The sequence below is a fragment of the Onychostoma macrolepis genome, chromosome 01 (genome assembly GCF_012432095.1).
Source record: "Onychostoma macrolepis isolate SWU-2019 chromosome 01, ASM1243209v1, whole genome shotgun sequence".
In the NCBI taxonomy this organism is placed as follows: Eukaryota; Metazoa; Chordata; class Actinopteri; order Cypriniformes; family Cyprinidae; genus Onychostoma; species Onychostoma macrolepis.
In genome coordinates, this window is record NC_081155.1 from 11,101,844 (window position 1) to 11,126,580 (window position 24,737).

Here is a 24,737-nt window from a genome sequence, read left to right on the forward strand (position 1 = left end):
AGTATTTAAAACACAGACTGTGGTTTATTGTTTTTTTAAATAATGAAATGAAAATTTGCTACATTTTCTTCTACATTTATACAACCCGAATTGCAGAAATGTTGGAAAGTTTTTTTTAAAAATTTGAATAAAATGAAAAATAAAAGAATTTCAAATCACATGAGCCAATATTTTATTCACAGTAGAACATAGATAACATAACAAATGTTTAAACTGAGAAATATTATAATTTTATGCACAAAATGAGCTCATTTCAAATTTGATGCCAGCTACAGGCAAAAAATTTTTTTTAATTATGATATTATTTTTACAGTATAAATTGGGTTTACACAATGAAAATATATATCTGCCTTTTAAATTTTAGGATTTTAAAGAAAAATCGCTACACTACATAATTTAAATTAAAATCATATATAATGTTTAAAGTGAAAAAGTAGTGTTTCGAACTTCCACAATAATATTAATATTATATTATTTATGTATAAACATGTATACCGTTAAAATATTTAAATATTGCACTTCCAACCAGCTGTAAAACTATAATTTCTCCTTTTAATCTTATGACACTGACAGTACATTGTGATGATAAACCTGTTTTTTACAGTCTGTGTGATAAACAGAGGCTCAAGGTCGCGTAGAGACGTCGTGTACGCGCGCGCTCTTCCCTCTGATTGGTCGCGCGCATCAGGAAGCGTTGTGTTCTCGCGCTGTCCGCCTTCAAAAAGCGACGACCTCCAAACTCACCGGAGCGATATTTCTGCTCACCGTGCAAGCATCTCTCATCCGCCTCCCGGGGCCGCGTCTCCTCCGTTACCCGCCGATATCCCCGCTGTGTTTCCGAGCGCTCGCGTGCAGACCGCGCGTGATGGCCGCGTATAAGCTGGTGCTGATCCGCCACGGAGAGAGCTGCTGGAACCAGGAGAACCGCTTCTGCGGCTGGTTCGACGCCGATCTGAGCGAAACCGGGGCCGAGGAGGCCAAGAGGGGCGGCCAGGCCCTGAAAGGTGAGCGGAGTCCGTTTATTAAACCGGTCTTGTGTTTGTGTGGGGCCTGCGGAGATCAGCGCACTGCAGCAGCTCCTCCTCCTCCTCCTCGTGCTGTTACCGTCAAAATAACGCAGGATCGGTCAATATCGTGCTGCTCTTACTCACTTACTCAGTAGCAACTGTAAGCAAGATTTTTAGCTTGCCAAAGCGTTACCTGGTGGTTGTTTGTTGGCTCAAGCAAAAAAAAAAAAAAAAACTTCAATTATAACACAGAAGTCAAAAGATTGTTTAAAAATATGACATTATGACATTGAGTTCAGTAACTTATTTTTATATGTCTGCTTTTTGATAATATAATATCTAATAAATTATCACTATGGATGGGAAAACCAAAAAGAGGAAAAGGATGTTGCTTCACTTATCTGTCAGTACCATATTTAACAATATTACCATGTTCTTCTAAAAAAAAAAAAAAAGCTATCTTTAAAATCATATAAAATGAAAAATCCATTTTATTTTATGTAAATGCAACTATAACAGTAAATATATTTATAATTATTGCACTTTTTGCAGGACAAATACATGGTTGTCAGAGCGTTGCGTGAATGTTGAGTGGTTTTCTGAATAGTCCCAAGTCCTATGGGATCAAATTCCCGTCAAGTGTTGCAGTCACGGATACACAAAAAAAAAAAAAAAATGAAACCGAAAATTAAAATGCAAGTAAAAACATTTCACAATTTTTAAAATGAAAGCAAAGTTTTCAGAATAGCAAACAATGGTCCAGGATCTTAAAATGAGCGCAAATTAATAATGCATTTTGAAAAAAATAAGTATGAATCAAAACTTTAAATGCATTTAAAATCGTATTGCACAAAACTAAACTTTATCCAACTTGCACACAAAATCATTTTTCAAAAAAAAAATTGTGTTCTCGGACATGTTCTGCTCATTTTTATATGCTTTTGCTGCTTTCTCTTGTTTCCATGTTCTATGCTTGCTTTTGCAAATGTTGTGGTTAGTTTCATGTAAATCAGGGTGGGTTTAAGCGTCACCATTGGTCCACTAGTTCTAGATGCGCCTCATTAGCTGTTGATGCTCACAATCTTACTGACCCCAGACCTTTGAAGGGTAGTGCGCATGCAGTGTGCAGAATGATGCAGAAGCTGTTTTTCCTCTCCCGTAGATGCGGGTTATGAGTTTGACATCTGCTACACGTCTGTGCTGAAGCGTGCCATCAGGACCCTGTGGCTGGTGCTGGACAGCATCGATCAGATGTGGCTGCCTGTACATCGCACCTGGCGTCTCAACGAGCGCCACTACGGCGGCCTGACTGGCCTCAACAAAGCCGAGACGGCGGCCAAACACGGCGAGGCGCAGGTGAAGATCTGGAGACGCTCCTACGACATCCCACCCCCACCCATGGACCCCGAGCACGACTTCTACAGCGCCATCAGCAAGGTGAGCAGGACACTGACAACCACCAGAAATGTCTCAAATTAGCATGTTAGATTGATTTCTGAAGGGTCATGTGACACTGAATGTGCTGTCGCTGCAGGACCGTCGCTACGGCGACCTGACGGAGGACCAGCTGCCCTCGTGTGAGAGCCTGAAGGACACTATCGCTCGAGCGCTGCCGTTCTGGAACGAGGAAATCGTTCCTCAGATCAAGGAGGGCAAGAGGGTCCTCATCGCCGCTCACGGGAACAGCCTGCGAGGAATCGTCAAACACCTGGAGGGTGAGAAACCCTCTCAAACACCCTAAAGACCAGGACCTGACCGTACACCATACACTAGTAACAACACCCAGAACGAGTCAATCTATACGACCTTATGAAGTCGGTTTTATTTTTTTTCTCAACTTTTCTGGATTCTGTTTTAATGGTTAAATTAAATGTTAATAATCAAAAAGCAGGTCTAATTAAGTGTAATCCTGAAATTTATACATTTAATAACAGTTTTGTTTAACACCATTTTTAGGGCCTTGTGAAATCGGTTAAATTTTTTTTTGTTTATTCATTCATTGTTTTATTTTGTTTTCATTTTTCTCAATTCCATTTTTTCCCATTTTAATTCTGGATTTAATGCTTAAATTGAATTTTTGTAATCAAAAGTATGTCTAATTAATTGAAATTATAAGGTTTTACAATTGAACAATGATTTATTAGAGGTTTAATGAATGTTAAGTTTAAGAAGCATGTCTAATTAATAAAAGAAAATTTAAATGAATGTAATTTAACATAAATTTATCAATTTCAACAAAAATTAAATTTTTTAGCGACCTGTTAGATCCCCCCCCCCCCCCCCAATTCTATTTTACTTCTAACCAAAATTCTGTTTTTCATGTAAATTTTTCTGGAATCCGTTTTAATTGCTTACTTCAATTTTAATAACCAAAAAAAATTTGTAATTAATAAAAATATATATATTTCTTATTTATTTTTACAATAAACTATGAAGTTTAAAATTTTCAGAAATTCTTTGTTTTAATTTATGATTTAAAACAATTTTATTATCAAAAATGTTGGTAGTCAAGGAAAGGCGTAAAACATTAACAGTTTAATTTATCTTTTAAAATGTAATCAAATTAAAATGTACCAATTAATTTTATTTTTTTGGCAAACAAAGTGCTGCATAACAGAGGGTTACAATTGTGTAATGTTCCTTAATAAATGTTCAAGTTTTAATTTGATTTATTTATTATTACTTCGAGGAGTACTTTCTAATCCTTCTGTCTGAACTTCTCTTGAGTCACTCATCCAAAATTCTGTGACAATCTGAAAATATTCTGAAAATCCATTTTTATCACTGAATTCCGCAACTCCATCTGCATTTTCCACGTCATTGAATTCACAGGGTGAATGGCTCTTAATAACATTCAGAGTAAGGGTAGCAGTTAGCAAAACATCTTAGCAAATGTATGACAATGTTCTGGCAACCATGCTTTAAATTTGCATCTCTTTGATTGTGCTCATCACAACCCGTGTGTTTGCTCCAGGTATGTCAGAGGAGGCGATTATGGAGCTGAATCTGCCCACAGGAATCCCCATCCTTTATGAGCTGGACAAGAACCTGAAGCCCGTGAAGCCCATGCAGTTCCTGGGAGATGAAGAGACGGTCCGCAAAGCCATGGAGGCCGTCGCCGCTCAGGGCAAAGCCAAGAAGTAGACCTCAATTCACACAATCCTCAAAAACGCAATCAGTGTTTGACCATGAGCCTAGAACCAAACCACTGACCAATTATTAGTTTCCTAATGCTCTGAATCGGGACCATCCTTATAATAAAATTCAAATGTAACTGCTTGAGTATGAGTGTAAATGCAGTGAAACTGAGCCACAGGGAGGGAATTTAACTTTACATAGTCTCGGCGCTGAAGATCCACGGTCGCACATGTGTTTGTCTGTGATGGCATGCTTTGACGACTGTTGCCAGGCAACAGTATATATTAATGACCGGGTGGGCTGCAGAAGTGGTGCGACTCCCCGTCTTTGCGTGATTCATGCTTTGCACCGCTGCTCTATATCTCTGAACACCCACACAAATGCTCTTGAATTATCCCACTTTGAAGTCACTGAAAAGATCTGCGTAACGGTTTGTTTTTAGGATTCACCTACATCTAGAGTGGAGAAGTGAGTTTGTTTATATTCCTGTGGGCTTTTTGCAGATGTTTACCGTCGCTTTTTTTCTCACTTTTTCTGTGGTAAATGTCACTGTATGTTGATGTCGTACTGTAGTCCATGTCTGGTTCAATGCATTTTGACCCAAGTATCCTACAAACATTCACCATGAAGGAAATAATGAATATTGTTGTCCCAGAAAATAAATTACTGCATTTTGTCTGTTGTACATTTTGCTTTTTCAGTCAAGCAAAATAAATTTAACATTTGCTGTACGAGTTATGTACACTGTGACTTATGAGATGTGCAATCCCTATTAAATGTTGGCTTACTTAAGCAGAAAAAAAGTTGCATGCTCTGTGAATATTTATTTTTTTCTTTATTCTTATTTCTATTTTAAATAAATGCTGTTCTTTTTAACTTTTTATTCATTAAAGAATCCTGAAAAATGTATCACAGCTTCCAAAAAAAAGCATCATTCCAACATTTCTGAAGGATCATGTGACATTGAAGATGAGTAATGATGAAAAAAATTCTTTCCTGTATTTTTAATCAAATAAATGCAGTCTTGATGAGCAGAAGAGACTTCTTTCAAAAAACATTACAAATCTTACTGCTTCCAAACATTGACCGGCAGTTTATTTTTTTCATGTCCCCTGAACTAATTTTTTTTTTTTATATAATGTATGCTAAGAAATATTCAAGAAAGGTGTTACAAGAAAGGAAACTATGGAAGCATATGTGTAGCAAAATTCAATTTGCAATGTAATATGCTAAATGGCAATGAAATATGTATTTGTAAAAGCTGTATTTTCAGCATCATTACTCCAGTCTTCAGTGTCACATGATCCTTCAGAAATCATTCTAATATGATGATTTATTATCAGTGTTGGAAACAGTTGTGATGCTTAATTTTTTGCTGTTTTAATTTGACTTATTTTGGAACCTGTGATACTTTTTTGGGGTTCATTGATAAAAAGTTAAAAAGAACAGCATTTATTCAAAATAGAGATGTTTTCTAACAATATCGATCTTTACTATCACTGTTTCTATCAATTTAACAAATTCTTGCTGAATAAAAACTAATTTCTTTAAAAAAAAAAAAAAAAAAATACGCAAGCTTTTGAACGGTAGTGTATATTGTTACAAAATTTAGATTTTAAATAAATGCTGTTCTTATTTAACTTTTTATTCATCAAAGAATCCTGAAAAAAAGTATCACAGGTTTCCAACATTGATAATAAATCAGCAATGCATAAAATGTATTTTAAAGTAAATTTTGATCAAATAAATGCAGGCTTGATGACTATAAGTGACTTATTTGCAAAAATAATAATGTATCCAAATTTTTGACCTATTATTTTTAATTTTTCACATTGCCCCCCCTTTTTTTTTTTTTTACATTTGAGCCCCTTGCATTTTCAAATCCACAATGACTTAAACTATATTAATCGCGGGGTATTTAATGAAAATGCAAATGAAACGTCATATATGTAAGTGTCGATGCATTTAAGAAAAATAAAAGACATTTAAATCACCATTTTGCTGCACCTTTGGCTCAGAATGCATTTTGAAACTCTTTGCATTTTACAACAATTATCACGCGGTATCACGATGAAAATGCAATCCCAAGTGCCCCACCCCGAAATCTAAATGCGTTTAGGAAAAACAGCATTTAAATGATAATTTTGCTACAGTTTTTGCACAAATCTAATCAATTTGAGTAATACATTTTAATTTTAATTTTGCAACTTATAAAGCTTTAAAATATGTTTTTAATATGCATATTAAAACTAGTGTAGAAAATGGCAAATTTAAATTCTATAATTGAATTTTCATTTTTATTTTGCACTAAATGTTGCACATATATGTATGGGAAAATGTAAATTTAAATACAGAAATAAATTACCATTTTACATATTGCATTGCAAATTGCTACTACACATATGCTTCCATACTATGGAATAGGAAACGTCCAAACCTTTTCCATTCAGCATGTCTCCCAGAATATATTTACATTTGCAGCCACAACAAATATGGCGGTTTACTCGAACCGCATTTGACGAAGTGAGCGCGAGTTGCGCTCTGACTAATAGCCAATCAAAACGCGGCTGTCGCTTCTTGAAAACATGTCGCCCATGAAGCTGTGTGTTCCAGGTGGGTCGCTGTTATTTACATGTTTTCTGCGCGTCCTTTTGGTTTTATCGACACAATCGTTGCTGGGCTTGGCTGTATGTTCTTTGTTTCCGCACAGACCGATGTTTTATGAACTTTGCTGTGGTCAGTAAAGGCTGTGAGTAGTTTGATTCCTCTATAGCGTTCACGTGTGTTGCTGTAGGGCTGAATCATCCGCACGCGCAGCACTATTATGACGTTGTAAACACATTAAATATGTTTGATTTCGGTGAACATATGGCGAAAACAGCTGATGTTGATTGATTGGCATGCTATAATAGCGTATATGTGATATTCTGTGAGTGAGTGTAGTTTTGGAGGCGTTTGCAGGGATTAAGGACTCGTTTGGCGAGCCCTGCCCACCGCCCGAGGCGCGAGCGCTACTGTGTTGCATACCTGCCCTAAACCTGCTGTGAGCACTCACCTATGTGCCTCTACACGAACCCGCAGCCGATGAACGACTAGAGCTGTTTGGAAACCTCATTTGCATTAAGTCACCGAAATCCGGATTCATTAAAAAAAAATATATATATTTCTTTTTTATTTTTTTTAAAGTTTGCATTTTTGTAAATTTTTTTTAAATGAATTCCTCCTGTACTGTATGTTTCATATGATATTTGGTATAAGTCTATAAGATCGGTGGGACTACTTTTCTTAGCGGATAAACTTCCTCTTGTGTCTTAACGACGCGATTCCAACGCGAGTTGGAGTTTGTAAATAGATATTCATATTAACATCATATTATAGTATGCAACAACCAGTGTTGGGCTAGTGTCTCAAAAAAACATTAATATACAACTCATTACTAGTTACTGCTTTCAAAAGTAATATTAGTATTCAGCCAACAGTAATTAGTTACATTACTTTTCCATTACACCCCAAAAAACTGGTAATTGCATATTTTTTGCAGCCTCTGAATCCATTAAAGTTACAGATAAATGAAGAGTACATTTGGCTCAAACTGATGACAAGCCAGAATATTTTAAACAACTTTTGTTATTTAATAAAACCGCAACATAGTAAAATCTGTAACAGCACTCAAGCAGGTAGAACCAAGCAAGCATGTTGGGATTCACAGTAGACAAAGTCTAACTGCACAGTTTACATGTGACATTGATGTTTTTGTCATCCTTTCTCCCTACAAAATTATAATAATGGCTGTATTTCCAGCCGCTATATGAGAAGCTAGTTTGCTGCTTTGACAATGATTATGAAAATTGATAGGGATGATTGAATTATTGAATTTCAAATCATTAGCAATTATGACGAAAAAGTAACTAATATCTAGCCATTGTTTGGATGGTAACTGTAATATTATTACTCATTTTATTAGTAATTAGTTACACTACTAGTTACCAGGGAATGTAATATTACTGTAATGCATTACTAGTTACTGCCCAACACTGAATTACAGTATTTAAAGTATGGAAACATGCAGCTGAGAGGGGAAAAAAACACAATTGTCATTTAAAATAAAAAAAATAAAAATCTGTGGCAAAAAATTGCAAGTAAACCCAGAATTCTGAGGGAAAAAGTCAGAATTGTGAGACTGAAAATCTCAGTTACCATTATTATATTGCAAGGTGGAAAATGAACTCGGTAAACAGCAGCTTTCCAGTATCCTTGCACACGTCGGAGTTACAACTCCACAGTATATAAAAGAAAGAAAAAACATTTAAATGCGACTTTTAAATCTCATAATTCTGCCTTTTTCCTTGCAATTTAATTTGTGTCGCACAATTCTGAGTCTTTTATCTTGCAGCTTTTAAAAATGTTGCGCTGAAAGCTCAATTGTGAGATAGAAACTTGCAATTGAGAGGAAAAATTGCAATTGTGATATGTAAACGTCGATCATGCTTAATTTTTAAAAAAAATTCTGTGGCAGTGAAAAATTAAGAGATGTAAACAAATCTAAATTGTGAGATGTAAACTCGCAACTGAGAGAGAAAAAGTCAGAATTGTGAGATTGAAAAGTCTGTTACCTTCATTATATTTTATTGCATGGCAGAAATGAACTCGGTAAACAACAGCTTGCTAGTATGCTTGTGCATGTTGGAGTAACAACGTTCAAGGCTTTAATTGATTTAATTGATCAGGAGGTGAAATATTGGATTAACTTTACACGGATAAGGCTAGTGACAGATTTGTTTTCACACTAGACTCACTTTGTAATTTAGAATGTATGATATATTGGTGTTTTGTGGTTAAACTGCATTTTTACATTTATTCCTGCCCTGCATACTTCCAGTGTATGTGCATTGCTGTACATGATTTGTGCTTTTACAAGCAGTTTGATGTGGCTTGGTTTGTCTGCTGTTGTTCACACAGGTGAAAGGCTCTGCAGCACGGAGGACTGTATCCCTGGCACCGGCACGTATCTGCGGCACGGCTACATCTTCGCTTCGCTCGCGGGATACGTGCTGAGAAAGAACGAGGGAGAGGAGGTCAGTTCATGCATCACAGTCACTTTCATGGACACTCTTTGACTTGAACACAACAGTTTTATTCATTTGCAAGACTTAAACACCCATGCTTCTTGGTAATCCCATAGTGAAATTAGATTTCTTCCTCTTTCTTTACAGCTCCCGGTGATTTCAGTCGTTAGGGAGACAGAAGCACAGCTCTTGCCTGACGTCGGTGCCATCGTCACCTGTAAGGTGAGAGCTCTGTGCAGAACATCACCTCATTGGTGTTTAATGCTGTTAGATAACACATCTAAATCCTTCTGATCTTTCTTCTTCATACACTGTGATGTTTTGTTAAATGTTTCTGTGTATTAAATCTATGATTGTTTCCCTGCAGGTGACGAGTATCAACCCACGATTTGCTAAAGTCCACATCTTATATGTGGGGTCGACACCGCTAAAAGACAGGTTTAGAGGCACGATCAGGTACGAATGCATTAATTCTAATATCTATCAAATGTCTCAAAGTTAAGTTTCATTCATATTTTTATTATCAGTAATAGAAGTAAAATATTCAGTCTAATCCGTTAAACACTGTTTGGTTTTGATTTCTCCAGAAGAGAAGACGTGAGAGCAACGGAGAAAGACAAGGTGAGTTTATGGGAATTTTTGGGTTTTGTGGTTAAAAAAATATATGATAATGCTTTAAAAAATTGCACAGAAATATCTGCAAACATTCAATATGTAACCCTTTTTCGAAAAGTGTAGGAGGGTTAAAATGTCATGTATTGAACTGCTCTTTTCAGGTGGAGACGTACAAAAGCTTCAGGCCAGGCGACATTGTCCTTGCAAAAGTGGTATCCTTTATGCTCTATGAAAAGCAGTTTTCCTTTTGTCATGGATGTGTTGCTCATGACCCTTGACCTCGGATGTCAGATCTCTTTGGGCGACGTGCAGTCAAACTACCTGCTGACCACAGCAGAGAACGAGTTGGGCGTAGTCGTGGCCCACAGCGAGGCGGGTGAGGGAGCGTTCAATAGCAGTGCACTTTAAAAGGAATAGTTCACCCAAAATAAATATTTGAAAAATTTGAGATGTAGATGAGTGTTTCTTTGTGAGAACAGATTTGGAGAAATGTAGCATTACATCAGTTGCTCACCAGTGGATGCTCTGCAGTGAATGGGTGTCGTCAGAATGAGTGTCTAAACAGCTGATAAAAACATCACAATAATCCACAACATCAATTACCATCATTTGAAGTGAAAAGCTACATGTTTGTAAGAAACAAATTCATCGTTAATGCATTGATTACTCAAAATACGAGTCTGTAATAACGCTTCCTCCAGTGAATCCACCCCCTGTTGTCCTCTCACATCAAATTCCACTGACATAATTGTTTAGAGCCGTTTTGGACTTTTTCACTGGAGAAAGCAATGTAATGGATAGAGGACTCGTATTTTAGCTTGAAGTAAACGGGTTAAAGTTAAAAACGCTTTAATGATGCATTTGTTTCTTACACAAACACAGCTTTTCTCTTGACAAGACATTAACTGATGGACTGGAGTGGTGTGGATTATTGTGATGTTTTTATCAGCTGTTTAGACACTCATTCTGACGGCACCCATTCACTGCAGGGGATCCATTGATGAGCAAGTGATGCAATGCTACATTTCTTCAGATTCGTTCCCATGAAGAAACAAACTCATCTACATCTTGGATAACCTGAGGGTGAGGACATTTGTATTTATGCATAGTTAACCCAAAATGTTCATTGTTCATCACGGTCTGAAATCTCTTCCCGCAGGCGCTCAGATGGTGCCCATTAGCTGGTGTGAGATGCAGTGTCCACGCACACACGCCAAAGAGTTTCGCAAGGTCGCACGGGTACAGCCGGAGTACCTGCAGGCCTGAGCCACACCCACCTCCCCGCTGACCACACCCACCGGAACACACAGCTTCAAAGACACGCCCCCTCGTGGAGAACTCTCAGCCCAGTAACCGTTTGGAATTCTAGGTGTGAATCTGGATTGTCACATTCCACACTGCCGGTGATGCACACTACTAAGTGAATACTGCACGAGTTTCACATTACCGTAATTGAATATAGTTGCATTACTAAGCAGTATTCTGGCATTCCTGATGCTCTGACACACCTGTGATTGTAATATCACATGTTCAGTTGTCTTGCAGTGCTTTTGGAAGCTCTGAAACTTGAGTGTGGAAGGTTATATTTTGTTGATGGACTTCCACTTTAAATGGTCCTGAATGTTTAGAGCTTCTTTAAACACTGAGTTGGAACAATTTCTGGGTGAACCTTTGTAAAACATGCATCACAATCAAAAGGACATAAGAAACTATATTGTGTAAAGCAACTGAAGCCTGTTTTTACGACATATTTTTTGCATTGTATAAATGGAGCTCCAAAACCCACAGCTCTTTTCCAAAGTGGAAAACTGGAATTGTACTATTGTCACAATCACATTCACTGTAACAGATTTTGCAGTCGTTCACAATGGGGTTTGAAGTTTATAGAGCAATAACATTTTGCGGCACTATTTTCTAACTCTTTCAAGCGCATGAACCGCAAAAATAGACACCAGAGATGAATTTACTTTTACCTCTTGCTGCTTTTATTCAGAACATCTGGAAATGTCTTATTTGATCGTTTTCCTTATTCTGTCTTTTGCCTGTAACTGTTTTGAGAGGTCATGTGTTTACAAGAGAAGAAAATAAAGTTTTTAACATCACAAGGTCAGATTCATCTGTCCTGAATGCTGCATTGTAGTTTGCAATAAAGAGAGACAATTTTAACACAGGATCTACTTCAAGTCAAATGATATATTCCTGGAGCTCAAACAGTAAAGCTTGGTGTTAGTGATGCCAAGGTAATGGGTTTGAATCCCAGAAGTGCAAGAACTAAACTTCATTCAAAGGTTTGGGATCAGTAAGATTCTTTTTTTAAAGAAATAAATACTTTTATATAGCAAGGACGCATTTAATTGATCAAAAGTGACAGCAAAGACATTAATAAGGTAAAAAAAAAAAATTCTATTTAAAATAAATGCTGTACTTTTGAGCTTACAGTTCAAAGAAAATGATCAGTTTCAACAAAAACATGAAGCAGCACAACTGTTTTCAATATTGATCATCAGAAATGTTCTTGAGCAGCAAATCAGTATATTAGAGTGATTTCTGAAGGATCATGTGACACTGAAGACTGGCGTAATGATTTTAAAATATATTCACATAGAAAACAGTTAATTTAAACTGTAATAACATTTCACAATATAACCATTTATACTGTATTTTTGATCAAATAAATGCAGCCTTGGTGAGCATAAAATTTTACCAACCCCATGCTTTTGAACACTAGTGAATATACATTGAAAGCAATGTCACTAAAACCTTTGCTAAATGCATAAATGGAAATGACAAAATAATTCTCAAAAAATCTCAAAAACATCAATAATGCAATGTCAATCATGATTACCCAAAGACAGCTCTAATCCAGTGTCTTTATTTGCTGCTGTGTAAACTCTTCCTTTAGTATAAACTTCTTGGGCAAATCCAACGATAAATTCAAATACATCTCGTGATATTTCACCTGAGTACAATATCTCTCAGGACCCAAAGGAATTCAATCTGACATAAAGGAAACTTACGAAATAAAAAAGTGAAATACTTTTTTTGAGCTCCTCAGTTTCCAAAAATAAATTTCATAAACCCACTTTGATTCATACATTACAGGAGCAGTTCACCTAGAAATGAACCTTTTGTCATCGTTTACTCACCCTTGCATCATTCCAACCAGATTTCGTACGGGCTACTGGTTGTTTTGTCTTTTTTGGAGCTTGACTGATGTGGTTCGTAACGACGTGAGGGTGAGTAAATGATGACCGAGTGTTCACTTTTGAGTGAACTATCCTGTAACTCTCAGTCATTGAATCGCACTGAGTTCCTTGCATTAGAATCAATCGCAAACTTCTTATTGGACGGCGCTGCGAACCCCAATCCGGCTCCTTTATTCCTGAAGTCAGTATGGCGGCTCTGTGCACGCTCAAATTCTCCCAGAAGGCCTTGCTGCAAAGTCTGTTGGCCTTCATTCCCCAGCGCCATGTTGGCCTGGCCAGAGGGTCCTGTGAGGGGCTGGCTGCTCTTTTTAAACCCGCCCATCAAGCGCAGGAACTTGGCTTGTCTGTCAGAGCTGTCGAACTGTGCCGTGCCCCACTGGCCGAGATTCTACAAACAGATCAACACAATTCAGATCAAAACCCATTCACATTATCCACGCAACGCTCTTACACTCTTAAAAGTAAAGGTTCTTTATTGGCATTCATGGTTCCATGAAGAACTTTTAACATCCATGGAATCTTTCCATTCCATAAAAGTTTCAAGATTTAAAAAAAATGATTCTGGGAACAGTTCTTCTATAGCATTGCTGTGAAAACTCCCTTCTGAAACCTTTATTTTTAAGAGTGTAAGACCAAAATAAACTAAATGCAAGTGTTCTGATGTGAAACTGACCGGCTTTGGCTGTGATTCCTTGTCAATGTCCCTCTGTAGGGCGAGTCGACGGGCCTGTGGAATAAAGAAATCTTTTTAACACATCTTAACATGATTTATTTACGGCGCACAGTACATGGGTAAAGTATCATTGATCAGCTGGTGCTGTACCTGATCTATAGAAACTTCATCCTGATTTCCAGGCTTTGCCGACAGGAACACAACATCAGACTGAGCACAGAGAGAGAACACAATGAGAGAAGCAAGTGTGTGATTCACTTTTGAAATCAAATAAAACTACTAGCAAGTCATTTAAACTCAGATGAATGTGTTACACTTTCCTGCCACATACATAGCTGGGTGAATCTCACAAAACGTATTACAAATTATATTTGTCATAAATAAAATTAAGCTTATTTATAGGACAGCAATGTTTTTCATGTGAATGTGAATCTCGTTTGCATTGCTTTATTATGCAAAAAATATATATTACTCAAATATTTAACAGCAGTGTATGCAAAAAAAAAAAAAAAAACTGCAACAATTTATGTAAATGCATAATTTTACTTAAAAATCTGAATAAATCCTCCAAGTCATAAATTGTTTTTTAAATATCTTTTAAACAGATATAATTTCTAATACATTTTATTATTTTGATTTTGGATGAATCATGACCTGCAAACTTTCTTGACAGTTTTGTGATTTGGACCCTGTTGAAACTTAAAAAACTGATGTGAAAATTAGAAAAGTTGCCTCGGCAATTCTAAAGCTGAAGATAAACATAAATATATTTTAAAAACTAAACTAAAATTTTAACTAAAATTTAATAAACAGTATGCAAGTATATAAATAATAATAAAACTGAAAAACATTATGTAATTAAATATCCACTCTGAAAGTCAGGGTAATTATCATCACAGTGACATCATATTGTAAACAGCCAATCACGATCCTCGGTTTTGTCGCAGCAGATTAAACTCAATAAGACTCACCACTTTACTCGCTCTCTCCACGACGGCCTCTTGATGCTCCACTTTAAGTGTTTTCTTTTGAACTTTTTCTGGGGTTTTGTTTCTGTGCTCTTTACTCCCTTTCTTCCTCGCCGGTTTCTGCTGGATCTCAGTAACAGCATCAGTCCTCGCCTTGATTTTCTTCTTCATCTTCTTGTCCGGTGATGTCTCCTGTCCTCCGTTGGCGTGAGGACGACTCTCACCTTCAGCCACGCTTTTTAATTTCTTCTTCAGCTTTTTGCTCTTCTTCTCCGGCTTTTTATTTGAGCTGATCTCATCAGGCTCCCCTTCCGCTGAAGACTTCTTCTTCTTGTTCTTTTTCTTCACCTTTTCCTCTACCTCTTCACATGCATCTACTTCTTTCTGCTTTTTTCTCTTCTTCATCTCTCCGTCTGCCAATTCCGATTCATCAATTTTTCTCTTCTTTTTCTTCTTTTTCACCATCTCTGCACTGTGTCCTAAATCAGCCTCTTCTTCTTTGACCTGTTCCTCCTTTTTCTTCTTTTTCTTTTTTATATCTTCCACCTCTTCTTCATACCCTTTTTTCTTGGCTTTCTTTTTCTTGGACACTAAATGATCTCCATCCTCACTGACGATCACTTCCTCTTGGATGTGTTCTGCTTCCTCCTTTATCTTCTTCTTTTTCTTCTTCTTTGTCTTTTCAGGAGCATCGCTGATGTTTATATCTGAGCTTTCTGTTTTGACGGTAGTCTGGACGGACGTATCGCAACACACAGGGCTGTTTGCTTCCACTTCTGCCTTCACTTTCTTTTTCTTCTTTTTCTTCTTCTCAGCTGCATCGCTCTCCCGTTTCTCTCCATCTCTGATGCTTACGTCCAGAGGTTCTTCTTTTTTAACAACAGTCTGGACGGACACATCATGACACACCATCGCATTTGTATCTCCTGCATTCTGAACATCCTCCAACTTTACTTTTTTCTTTTTTTTCTTCTCCTTGGTCACCCTGTCAACTGCCATGCCAACTTTTGTCAACCAACTTCTCAAAAACTTCCTGATGTTCTTCTTGTTTTTTGCATCCTTGAGGTTCTTTTCCTCGGGTTTTCCTCGTAATTTCTGATTCTGGATCAGCCTTCACCATCTGCAAACACATTATTTCAGACAGGTGAATTACATGTAGTCTCGTGCAAACTTACATTCACAAATTATAAGAAATAAAGAGATTTAGAAGTAATTTGTATAAATCGCAATTGTCATTACTCAGTTCTAGGCTGGTTGGGTCGAGAAGTAAACACATAGACACACATCAGTTTGATGTATGTGAGGAACGACAGCTTGGTTGCTTCTTTTAATATCTTTTAATCTGTGAAACACCTTTGAATCCTACTTAACCATTATTATGACAACATTGTTAAATCGATTTGTTTTGCTAAACACACTTATTTTCTGGTAACGTGCATAAATACGCGGCGCGAGCGCTTCGCTGCAGCGGTTTAATATTCCGGCTCAAAGCACTCTATTATTTGCGTTACATGTTTGTTTTATTACTTACTCGTTTGCCACACGTGGGAACGCTTTCCTTTCGACTCTAATCCGGAAGAAGTAGCTTGTCACTTCCTTGGTAACGCCTCCACGCGTCCCTGGCAACAGTGACCGAACGCATCCGCGAGCGCCAGTATGCGCATGCGCACGACGCGGTACGCAAAGAGTGACAAGAGACGCCTTGAAAACACTGTAGGAATGTTTATTAGAATTTGTTTCAAATATAGACATCAAGTATAGGGAAAAATACAACGATTCTGTGCAATAGATCTGAACATCACGAGCGGAATAAAGAGCGAACTGACCCTGTTGAGATGTCTCATTCTGTGAGACTGCAGCACCTTCACAGCAGCTTCCAGACACGGTTATTATCATCACACAGTATTGCCTTACAAGATCAAACACGGCATCACATTTATAGATGAATACCATCAACTGCATCATAAAGACTGACAATCAAGCGTGCAAAGTTTGGAAAAAACATCAAACGTGATATCAAAACTAAAAGGTCGAATTTAAAAAAGCTTAAAAAGAAGAAACTATTTGAACAATTCAATACAAAACGATTCAAATAACTGAAATACAGTTTAAAACATTTCAAAGTGATAGATTTTGATTATATATCTAAAGTGGAATGCAGGCAGAAGACTTTCTAAGGCTAGAAATTTATTAAATAATCTCTCTCTCAAAATCTCAGCATGAAAATAACTGACCCCTTTTACTTCCTTAATACACATTTCTGTGCGTTTCTTTTTAAATTGGCCGCTGAAATAATATGCTTTTTTTTGGCTGACATCACAAATACCATTGCAAATATTTTTCCCTTCCAGTCAATCAGTTCACATTGAATAACTGAACGAATGACATTTATTCTCTCACACTCAGAAATGTGTCACATTATGTAAGTAAATGGGTCTGTTACCAGCATTTCATGTTGATTTTAACACTCCCTCTCCTTTCTCTTTCACACATCTCTGTTTATGTAAATTCTTACAGGTCCTCATCAGTATGATTTGTCTGATTCATTTAATCTAAACAGACATCACCTGAGTGATATCGAATATGTAGCACATCCTTTATTTTCTATTAAGCACTTATTAGAGAACATGTGCAAAATTAGCCTGCTCCCATGTTGAAAATGTCCATTATCTTCAATCAGCTCTTTTATTAGAGGAGCATTTCCAAATGATTAACATGGAACCTTAATAAAGTGCCTTTTGACCCTGTGAAGTCACCCGAACTCAATCCTTTAAGGGGGCCCGAGAGGACATTATTGCCATGGTAACCACTCTCACCACAGATGCCTCCCCGTGAAGTTTGGAGGGGCGGTTGGGATCTGGAACATAAAGCGTGAGGTGAATTGTTTGTGAGGCTTAGGCATTAAAGTATTGTTTATGTGTAGTATTGTTACTGACCGGTCCTGCGTTCATGAGCAGGGCCATCTCGGTGGGCTGGTAAACGTGACTGCGGAACGGCACAGCGGGGCGTATCAATCCATTATGATAACCTCCAGTCTGCAGAACTGCAAAAAACAAGACAATATATACAATATATTACATGCTATTATGTAAAACAAAGGAAAAACTATCACTGTAAAAAGTGATAAGTTGACTTAACTTAAAAAAATTGAGGAAACCCGTTGCCTTAAAATTATTAAGTAAATAATCATTTAAAAAAATGAGTTAAGTGAACTGTCAAGTTCACTTAACTTAAAAAAACTGAGGAAAACAGTTGCCTTAAAATTATAGTAAATTAAAGTAATTAAAGTAAATAATAATAATTTAAAAAAAAAAGTTAAGTCAACATCACTTTTTACAGTGTAATTGAAAATCTGTATATAATAACTCTAATCTGGCTAAATAGAATAAATATGAAAAAAATCTATAGATTTTAAACTTACGGGCATTTAAATGATTTTGAAAAGCTTCAGGAGCTTTGTATGTTTTGCCTCAGCAAACAAAGAACATTTTCCTATGTTCTAAATGGGCTACTTTTTTTTCAGAAGAACCAAATAATAACGTTCTAGAAATGTTTTTATAACCAATAACTAACCTTTCCAGAACGTTTCTGTAACAACCTAGAACCTATACAGAATGCTCCCTAATGGTTACTTTTAGGCATTTTTATAACCATAACCTAATCTTCACAGAACGTTACAGGAAGGTTTTTGTAATAACCTAAACAGAACATTCCCTAATGGTCATTTTTTGTTTTTTTTTATAACCATAAACTAACCTTCCCAAAACACTGCACAACTTTCCAGAATGTTGCAGGCAATTTTGTGTGTGAGAGTGTTAACCTAAAAAGAACCTACACATAATGATTTCTAAAAGCAATATTTTTGCATTTTTGTAACAACACAAATAGAACCTACGTTTACAGAATGTTCTCTAGAGATAATTTTTTTTATTTACTTTTTTTATAACCAAAAAGTAACCTTTAGAGAATGTTGCACATAGGTTTTTGTATTAACCTAACTATTATGTTTTCTAATGGCTATTTTTTTGATTTATTTTTATAACTATAAACCAACCTTTACAGAATGTTGCAGAAAGTTTTTTTTGTAACAACCTAAAGATAACCTACACAGAACGTTCTCTAATGGTTATTTTTAGGTTTAATTTTCAGAACCGTAAACTATCCTTGCACATGATTTTTTATGTGGCATCCTACCCGCACTGTGCTCCTCTACGGTGTACGCCTGACTCTCTGCAAACGGAGCTCTGGGATTGGTCGGCCGCTCGTCGTCATGGTAACTTTGTGCCGTTGGCAGCTGAGGGGTGTCGTAGTAGTTCTGGCCGGTGTCTGCGTTCCTCTGACTGGACGGACGCAAGCACATGTGTGTTTCTGGGATCGCGTGAAATAACAGCAGCACCCAACCCTCGGTCACCAACGCAACCGCTAATGCCGGCTCATCCCAGTCCTTTGCCATGGTTGTGATGTCGGCGTCTCCGTACAGATAGAGACCGAGCCAGGCGACCCAGAGCAGAAGTGAGGACAGACATGAGAGGAAAAGCCAGACAGCGTTGCACCTCCACTTCATCCTCTTCCGGCTCGACTCCTCTCTGTTGCTCCCTCCGCACAACACCACAGCCAACGACAACATGCTGGCGGCTAGCAACAACGCAAGAGCGTAGCTACACACCAGGACAAAGTCTAAAGGCAGGTAATCGCAGGCTGCATGTCCCTCGCGGACCACCGTAAGCAGCAGCCATTCTCCAGCAATGATGCCTTGAACCACAGTAAGCGCGAATGCCAATCCGGCGAGAGAGCTGCCTGCTGGGCTCCGCCTCCCTCCGGCCAGCTTCTTCAGCCGCACTCCCTGCACCAGCAAACAGGAAAAACACATGGCGAACAGCACCCCCCACAGCCCGCGGCGCACCATGCAGAGCACCTCGCCACGCCCCACCAAGAAGACCAGCGATAGGCTGAAGAGACCCATGGTTCCGGCCAATAGGAGGAGGAGGGGACCAACTCCACAGCGCTTCTCCGGTTCCGTTACCGTTTTCAGCTTGGCTAAAAGAACTATGGCCAGGATCAGAGAGGATACGGTACCGCCGCACGCTATGGCCTCCAGCACCACGCCCCACACGGACTCCAGATCGCACAAAACTCTGTAGGGCGGGTCCACTGTAGCGCCACACCCATGAGGAGGGGGCGGCTCCATAACCTTGGGCGGGTCCTCAAGAGCGCAGCAGCCAATCAGAAAGAGAATGACGCTGAGGGTGGGCCTTAGAGCCATGGCTGGAAGAGAAAGAATACAAAAAAATTTATTTTTTCCTTTTTTCTGTGTAAAGCCTGTACAGACGGCCCATTCAACCGCTCCAAGCATGTAGACGCATTCGCCATCTTGGAACAGTCAACTTGACGTCATTCACCAAACTATGTGTTCGCAGACCATCGGCTGTGCAGGATTGTGGCATCTTTGAATATTCATTGGTTACTATGATGAATGTCGTCAAGTTGATCATTACAATATGGCGGATGGCTTACGTATAGCGGCCCATAGAAACAGTTGCTAATGAGGCATCTATGTATACATATGTATGGCAACACTGGCCATGGCTGTTTTTTTTAAATTTCAGTAGAAAACAAAACTAAAGAGATGGAACAACAACAGACGCCTGCATTGAGGGCGTTAAGAGATAGCCACAACTTTAGTTTAAAAGGGTACCAAAATATTTGATCAGTCATACCTTCTGGAGAGAAACAGTGCAGACACTGGACAAACTTCCTAGAATGCATGAGTCAGCTGTCTGATTCATGTATGCTATCAAATAGAGTACACTTTGAAAGGCTATGTTCTGGACTGTATGCATACGGTAGCATACACATACAAAAACGTATGATTTCAACTTTTTTTCAGTAAAAAGACATTAACCAAACCAACCAGCTCTGAGATGAATCACAAGAAGTCACTATGAAATTACCATTTTCTTGTGAAATATTGCAGTGTTTATTATAAATGATTAATCTGTGCATATAATCATTTTTTGACAATAATTAATATGCCCTCTTAATCTTAATAAAAAACAATAACTTCCTTCCTCCATTCGCAACTACACCTGTTGCCGACTTCATGAAATCATAATTGACTTTATTTACTTAGTGCACATTGCTAGTCCCGAGGTGAACAATTAATCCGTGCAAGTTAATCAATTGAGGGGGAAAAAATCTGAACATTTTCTTCGGCTCTGAAATGGCACTCCTTCTCAGATGACATCAGTTTGACGCTTGGGCAGAACATCCTTAACCACGCCCCTCACCCGTTAGGTTGCTATGAGTGACAGATGAGAGGAGGAGCGCTAAAATAAAACCACACCCTCTATTCAATATTCCGTTTCAGTTGGCATTATGTCACTACACTGAAATAAAGACTGCATCCGAAAACTGAAAAATGCTGCCTTCAGAGGATGCATTCCGAGACAGGAAGGCATCGAGGCACTTCCGAATCCAAAATTAGCTCATGAGATGCCTTCATCTGATTGATTTTAGAAGGCAGCATAGATGTATTCTTCGCTGCCTTTGATATCCCACAATCCTGTGCGTTCCATTATGGTTGAGCTAAAAAAAATAAAGATGGCATCTGAAAGTTGCGTTTGGACGTCAGTTTGTGTGTAAATGTATTGTGTGTAAGTTATTTCCAGCGAGAAATCGGTATTATAGTCTCAAAACTCATTCTATTGTGTTGTAAATCATTAACCCGTTACGCTGCCTCAGAAGCCTGTCCGCAAATCAGTTTCATGAGGTGCCTTTTTTGCAAAAACACTGCCTGCAAAGTCATTGCCTCATAAGGCAGCAAGTTTTCGGATGCCAAAGTCGGCAGCAACTTCACGCGGACTTTAATCAGGTTAGAAGCCATATTGGAATTTAACGTGGATGAAAATGAGGCTGTGAGGGATAGACTTATGGCACCCACTAATTTGAACAACTCACAACTTTCAAAACTGTTTTATAGAGTTTTTGAAAGAGAATCATCAGTCATCATTATTTCGTTGGTATGTTGTTAAATACACACAATCCAATGAATGCACTGTACCCCCCTCAGAGCCTCGTTTTCATTTCTTTCAATCACTGCAATTAGGCTACTATCCAATCACTTCCAGACTAGATGAAAAAAAAAAAAAGCCTAAAAAAAAAAAAAACATTTTTATTCTCTCGTTCGAGAATCCTTGTTACAGGATATACTTTACAACAGGTAAGAAAACACAATCGCGTTTACGGTTATGGTATAAGTCAACGACAAAACTGTACTCTTCTTTTTATTTTTTTAATTAAAATGTAATTAAAAGCGACAACAACATACTGATGAATCAGTCACTGATTATCACTGACACTGAACTACAAAAATATGTGTATAACTATAAAAATAAATGTGCATTACAGTATTAGAGTGCAGGTACTGCAGGCAGACTTTTTGCTGTCATTTCCATTTCCATAGCAACATCCACTTGGTTAGGAATGTTGGCTATTAAATACATTTTTCAAAAAGAAAAGAATGGAATTTTAGCACATTTCACTTTTGAATTTCTTTTAATCTGTTTTGTGCGATTTATGTGGTTTATAATGAATATAATAAATAAAATATAATAAATGTTATGCTACTATTTCTTGCGGATGCATTTGCTCATCCTCTGCTGAAGAGTTGTAAAAGCCGAGTGTAACGATGAGTTTGTCTCGCATCCTCTACTCCTCATAAACCCCGACAGTTGCTATGGCAACCAGAGGCGCGCGTGGGCTGGCCTAGATGGAGCTGCACGCAATTTATATAAAGAACAAGAAGCCATAAACACACGCACACAAACACACACACAAACACATGCAGGTTCAAACATGCACTACTTCAGAATCGAATTTTTACGAGTTAATTTAAATTGCAAAACCGTGATGAACTAACAAGGGTTAAAGAATAGATCTGCAGGGAACACAGTTATATAAACCGCAGACAGCAATAGGTGTTACTCACCTTATGAGTTCAGACTGTATTTTAGATAAAGCCTTGAAGTCGATATGTATTTCTTAGTGCAGGAGATTTTCTACACACATTCCCACAATCCAAATCTCTTCTTATCGTGTGAGAATCATCCTGCAAAACACAAACTCCTGCACTGACATTGCAACCGAACGCCGCGCTTTTTCTCGGTGCTCAATAGTTAAAAACCAGTGACAGAAACCAGCTGATGTGCGACAGACAGCTTCACACCCACACGCTACATTTGTAAAAGAGCATCCTTATTTCTCGATTTCGCCTCTTTCTGACAGTGTTAAATCTCCTCTTGCAGTGAGAGCTGTGGCTGGTTTGCTCCGCGGATCCGTGTGCAGTTGAGGGTAAAATTCACGTCTGATTGAATATAGACCTCACTGGACTGCTGTAGTCCATCCTCACTTGTCACATGCATCTCTCTCTCTGAAGGGCTTCATTTGCAGCATTGTGACTGCTGCTGATGCACAGCCTATAAATAAACCACAGCAAACTCCTCAGCAATCATGCTTCTCACAGTCTCATGATGATCCAGCGGTCAAACGTCTGGCCTAAAGACCTCCAATTAGACCTCTCGCTGTCATAGACAACTAACAGGCCACACACACACACATACACACACACACACACACACACACACACACACAGCCAGGTGTGTGTCCATGTGCAATGTCTTGAGGGAGTCTTATGTAATAAGGATCCCAGAGCTTCAGGTCATACGTGTCCATTAGTGTGTGTGTGTGAGTGTCTCTTTAAGTAGCCTTCAGATAATCCTATCCAGTGGTGCAGTGAGCCATCAGAGTATTACAAAGAGTCTCCTCACCTCTCCTTTCATTATGTGTAGGTGCTAGTAGTTCACATATTTAGTAAGCAGTACAGTGGATATTAATTGAGACCTGAGAGGAAAAATGAAATATGAGATACACAATTCTAATGCCTACAAAAACCTATACTTTGGTTGAGGCCTCACACACACACACACACAGATATGCGTCAGCACACTGTAACGTAGGACTCCAGATTAGTGCTTGCTGACGATTAGGTTAAGCTGCATTCAGATGACTTGCTAAACTGTACTAGTGTAGCAGAGCTTTAAGAGCTAAATGTTTTAGGTGGCCATAAGACCATTCTGATGTATTTTGTATAAAGCATAACCGGATCGTTCTCAGAACTTATCAAGTTCTTAGTTCTTATCAACAAACCATATTTCCAGTAACAGAACATTCATTCATTCTCAAAACGTTAGCTAGATTATACATTGTTTAAGAAACATTAATGCTTTTAAATGTTACTTCTTGATTCAGAACGTTCAAAATAATGTTTCCATATTGTTGGCAAAATTATCAAATGGAATGTTCCCTTAACGTTCACATAAAAATAATGTAATGGGAATGTTCGCAAACTATTAGAACATTTTAGACATCTATCTGAGCAAGTAAAGACGGATTTATCAGAAAGGAGTACAAAACACTGCCAACAACACCTCATGAATTCAGAGGTAAAGATGCTGAGCTGGTAAAGCCTGTACTGACTTAACTTCACAGACAGATTATCCTCGCTGCTGTCCTTCTACTAACGGGTTATTAGGACACAGAGGACAGGGCCTCTAATTAGATGGGGAAATAAATAAATAAAAAATAGGCCTATTTTATTAAATATTAAACTAAATAATTACATTTTTAAAAGTGTTATATTTTTCTTTTTCAAATCAGATTTTTTCTCTCAGTAATCCATCTGAAACTCTCCTGTCAGGTCAAGTCAAGGTTTAGTGTTATCACTCCTGCACAGCGGAAAATGGACTGATGTAGATTCCCAGCCTTAGGCTGACACAGTAGCTACTACCATATCAAAGCTCTCTACTTCTGCACAGAATTACCAGTTATTTGTGATAAATAATGATAATGTTATAAATCTAAAGGTAAAAAATAAAGTGTAATGGTTTACCATTTTGTTCATTTCTCCAAGCTCATCTTTTCTTTTCAAATGCATTGCAAGTCTGTCAGCCAGCTAATGATGGACTTCATTCAAGGTTTTGTAGGTTTCATTTGTTGCTGTTTTATTT

The 24,737-nt window shown here is 37.9% G+C and overlaps 4 protein-coding genes across 9 annotated transcripts; 2 read left to right on the plus strand and 2 right to left on the minus strand.

Annotated features, from left to right (window-relative positions):
* Positions 1-652: 652 nt before the first annotated feature.
* Positions 653-5,054, plus strand: pgam1b (phosphoglycerate mutase 1b). Its single transcript, XM_058776894.1, has 4 exons — positions 653-1,004; positions 2,170-2,444; positions 2,542-2,722; positions 3,982-5,054. The coding sequence occupies exons 1-4, from the start codon at positions 866-868 to the stop codon at positions 4,149-4,151; spliced, it is 765 nt and encodes a 254-aa protein (XP_058632877.1). The 5' UTR covers positions 653-865; the 3' UTR covers positions 4,152-5,054.
* Positions 5,055-6,651: 1,597 nt separating this feature from the next.
* exosc1 (exosome component 1) lies at positions 6,652-11,936 on the plus strand. 3 transcript variants are annotated; one of them, XM_058776944.1, is made up of 8 exons: positions 6,652-6,758; positions 9,105-9,220; positions 9,359-9,433; positions 9,579-9,667; positions 9,799-9,832; positions 9,988-10,038; positions 10,118-10,202; positions 10,986-11,936. In XM_058776944.1, exons 1-8 carry the CDS (start codon positions 6,731-6,733, stop codon positions 11,090-11,092), a joined length of 585 nt encoding a protein of 194 aa, XP_058632927.1. In that variant the 5' UTR covers positions 6,652-6,730; the 3' UTR covers positions 11,093-11,936. The 3 variants fall into 3 exon arrangements, with proteins under 3 accessions (XP_058632927.1, XP_058632921.1, XP_058632936.1); XM_058776938.1 differs by having other exon boundaries at positions 6,695-6,757; positions 9,095-9,220; XM_058776953.1 differs by lacking the exon at positions 6,652-6,758 and adding an exon at positions 6,764-6,894.
* A 468-nt stretch (positions 11,937-12,404) lies between these two features.
* knop1 (lysine-rich nucleolar protein 1) lies at positions 12,405-16,336 on the minus strand. 2 transcript variants are annotated; one of them, XM_058776741.1, is made up of 5 exons: positions 16,205-16,336; positions 14,677-15,793; positions 13,856-13,915; positions 13,706-13,759; positions 12,405-13,420 (listed from the first exon to the last, which is right to left on the minus strand). In XM_058776741.1, the coding sequence occupies exons 2-5, from the start codon at positions 15,670-15,672 to the stop codon at positions 13,115-13,117; spliced, it is 1,416 nt and encodes a 471-aa protein (XP_058632724.1). In that variant the 5' UTR covers positions 15,673-15,793; positions 16,205-16,336; the 3' UTR covers positions 12,405-13,114. The 2 variants fall into 2 exon arrangements, with proteins under 2 accessions (XP_058632724.1, XP_058632733.1); XM_058776750.1 differs by lacking the exon at positions 16,205-16,336 and adding an exon at positions 15,913-16,196.
* A 59-nt stretch (positions 16,337-16,395) lies between these two features.
* Positions 16,396-23,050, minus strand: gprc5bb (G protein-coupled receptor, class C, group 5, member Bb). Of its 3 annotated transcripts, none has more exons than XM_058776814.1 (4): positions 22,661-23,050; positions 18,868-19,938; positions 17,610-17,716; positions 16,396-17,530 (listed from the first exon to the last, which is right to left on the minus strand). In XM_058776814.1, exons 2-4 carry the CDS (start codon positions 19,934-19,936, stop codon positions 17,486-17,488), a joined length of 1,221 nt encoding a protein of 406 aa, XP_058632797.1. In that variant the 5' UTR covers positions 19,937-19,938; positions 22,661-23,050; the 3' UTR covers positions 16,396-17,485. The 3 variants fall into 3 exon arrangements, with proteins under 3 accessions (XP_058632797.1, XP_058632789.1, XP_058632779.1); XM_058776806.1 differs by lacking the exon at positions 22,661-23,050 and adding an exon at positions 20,391-21,170; XM_058776796.1 differs by lacking the exon at positions 22,661-23,050 and having other exon boundaries at positions 18,868-21,170.
* Between the last annotated feature and the right edge of the window lie 1,687 nt (positions 23,051-24,737).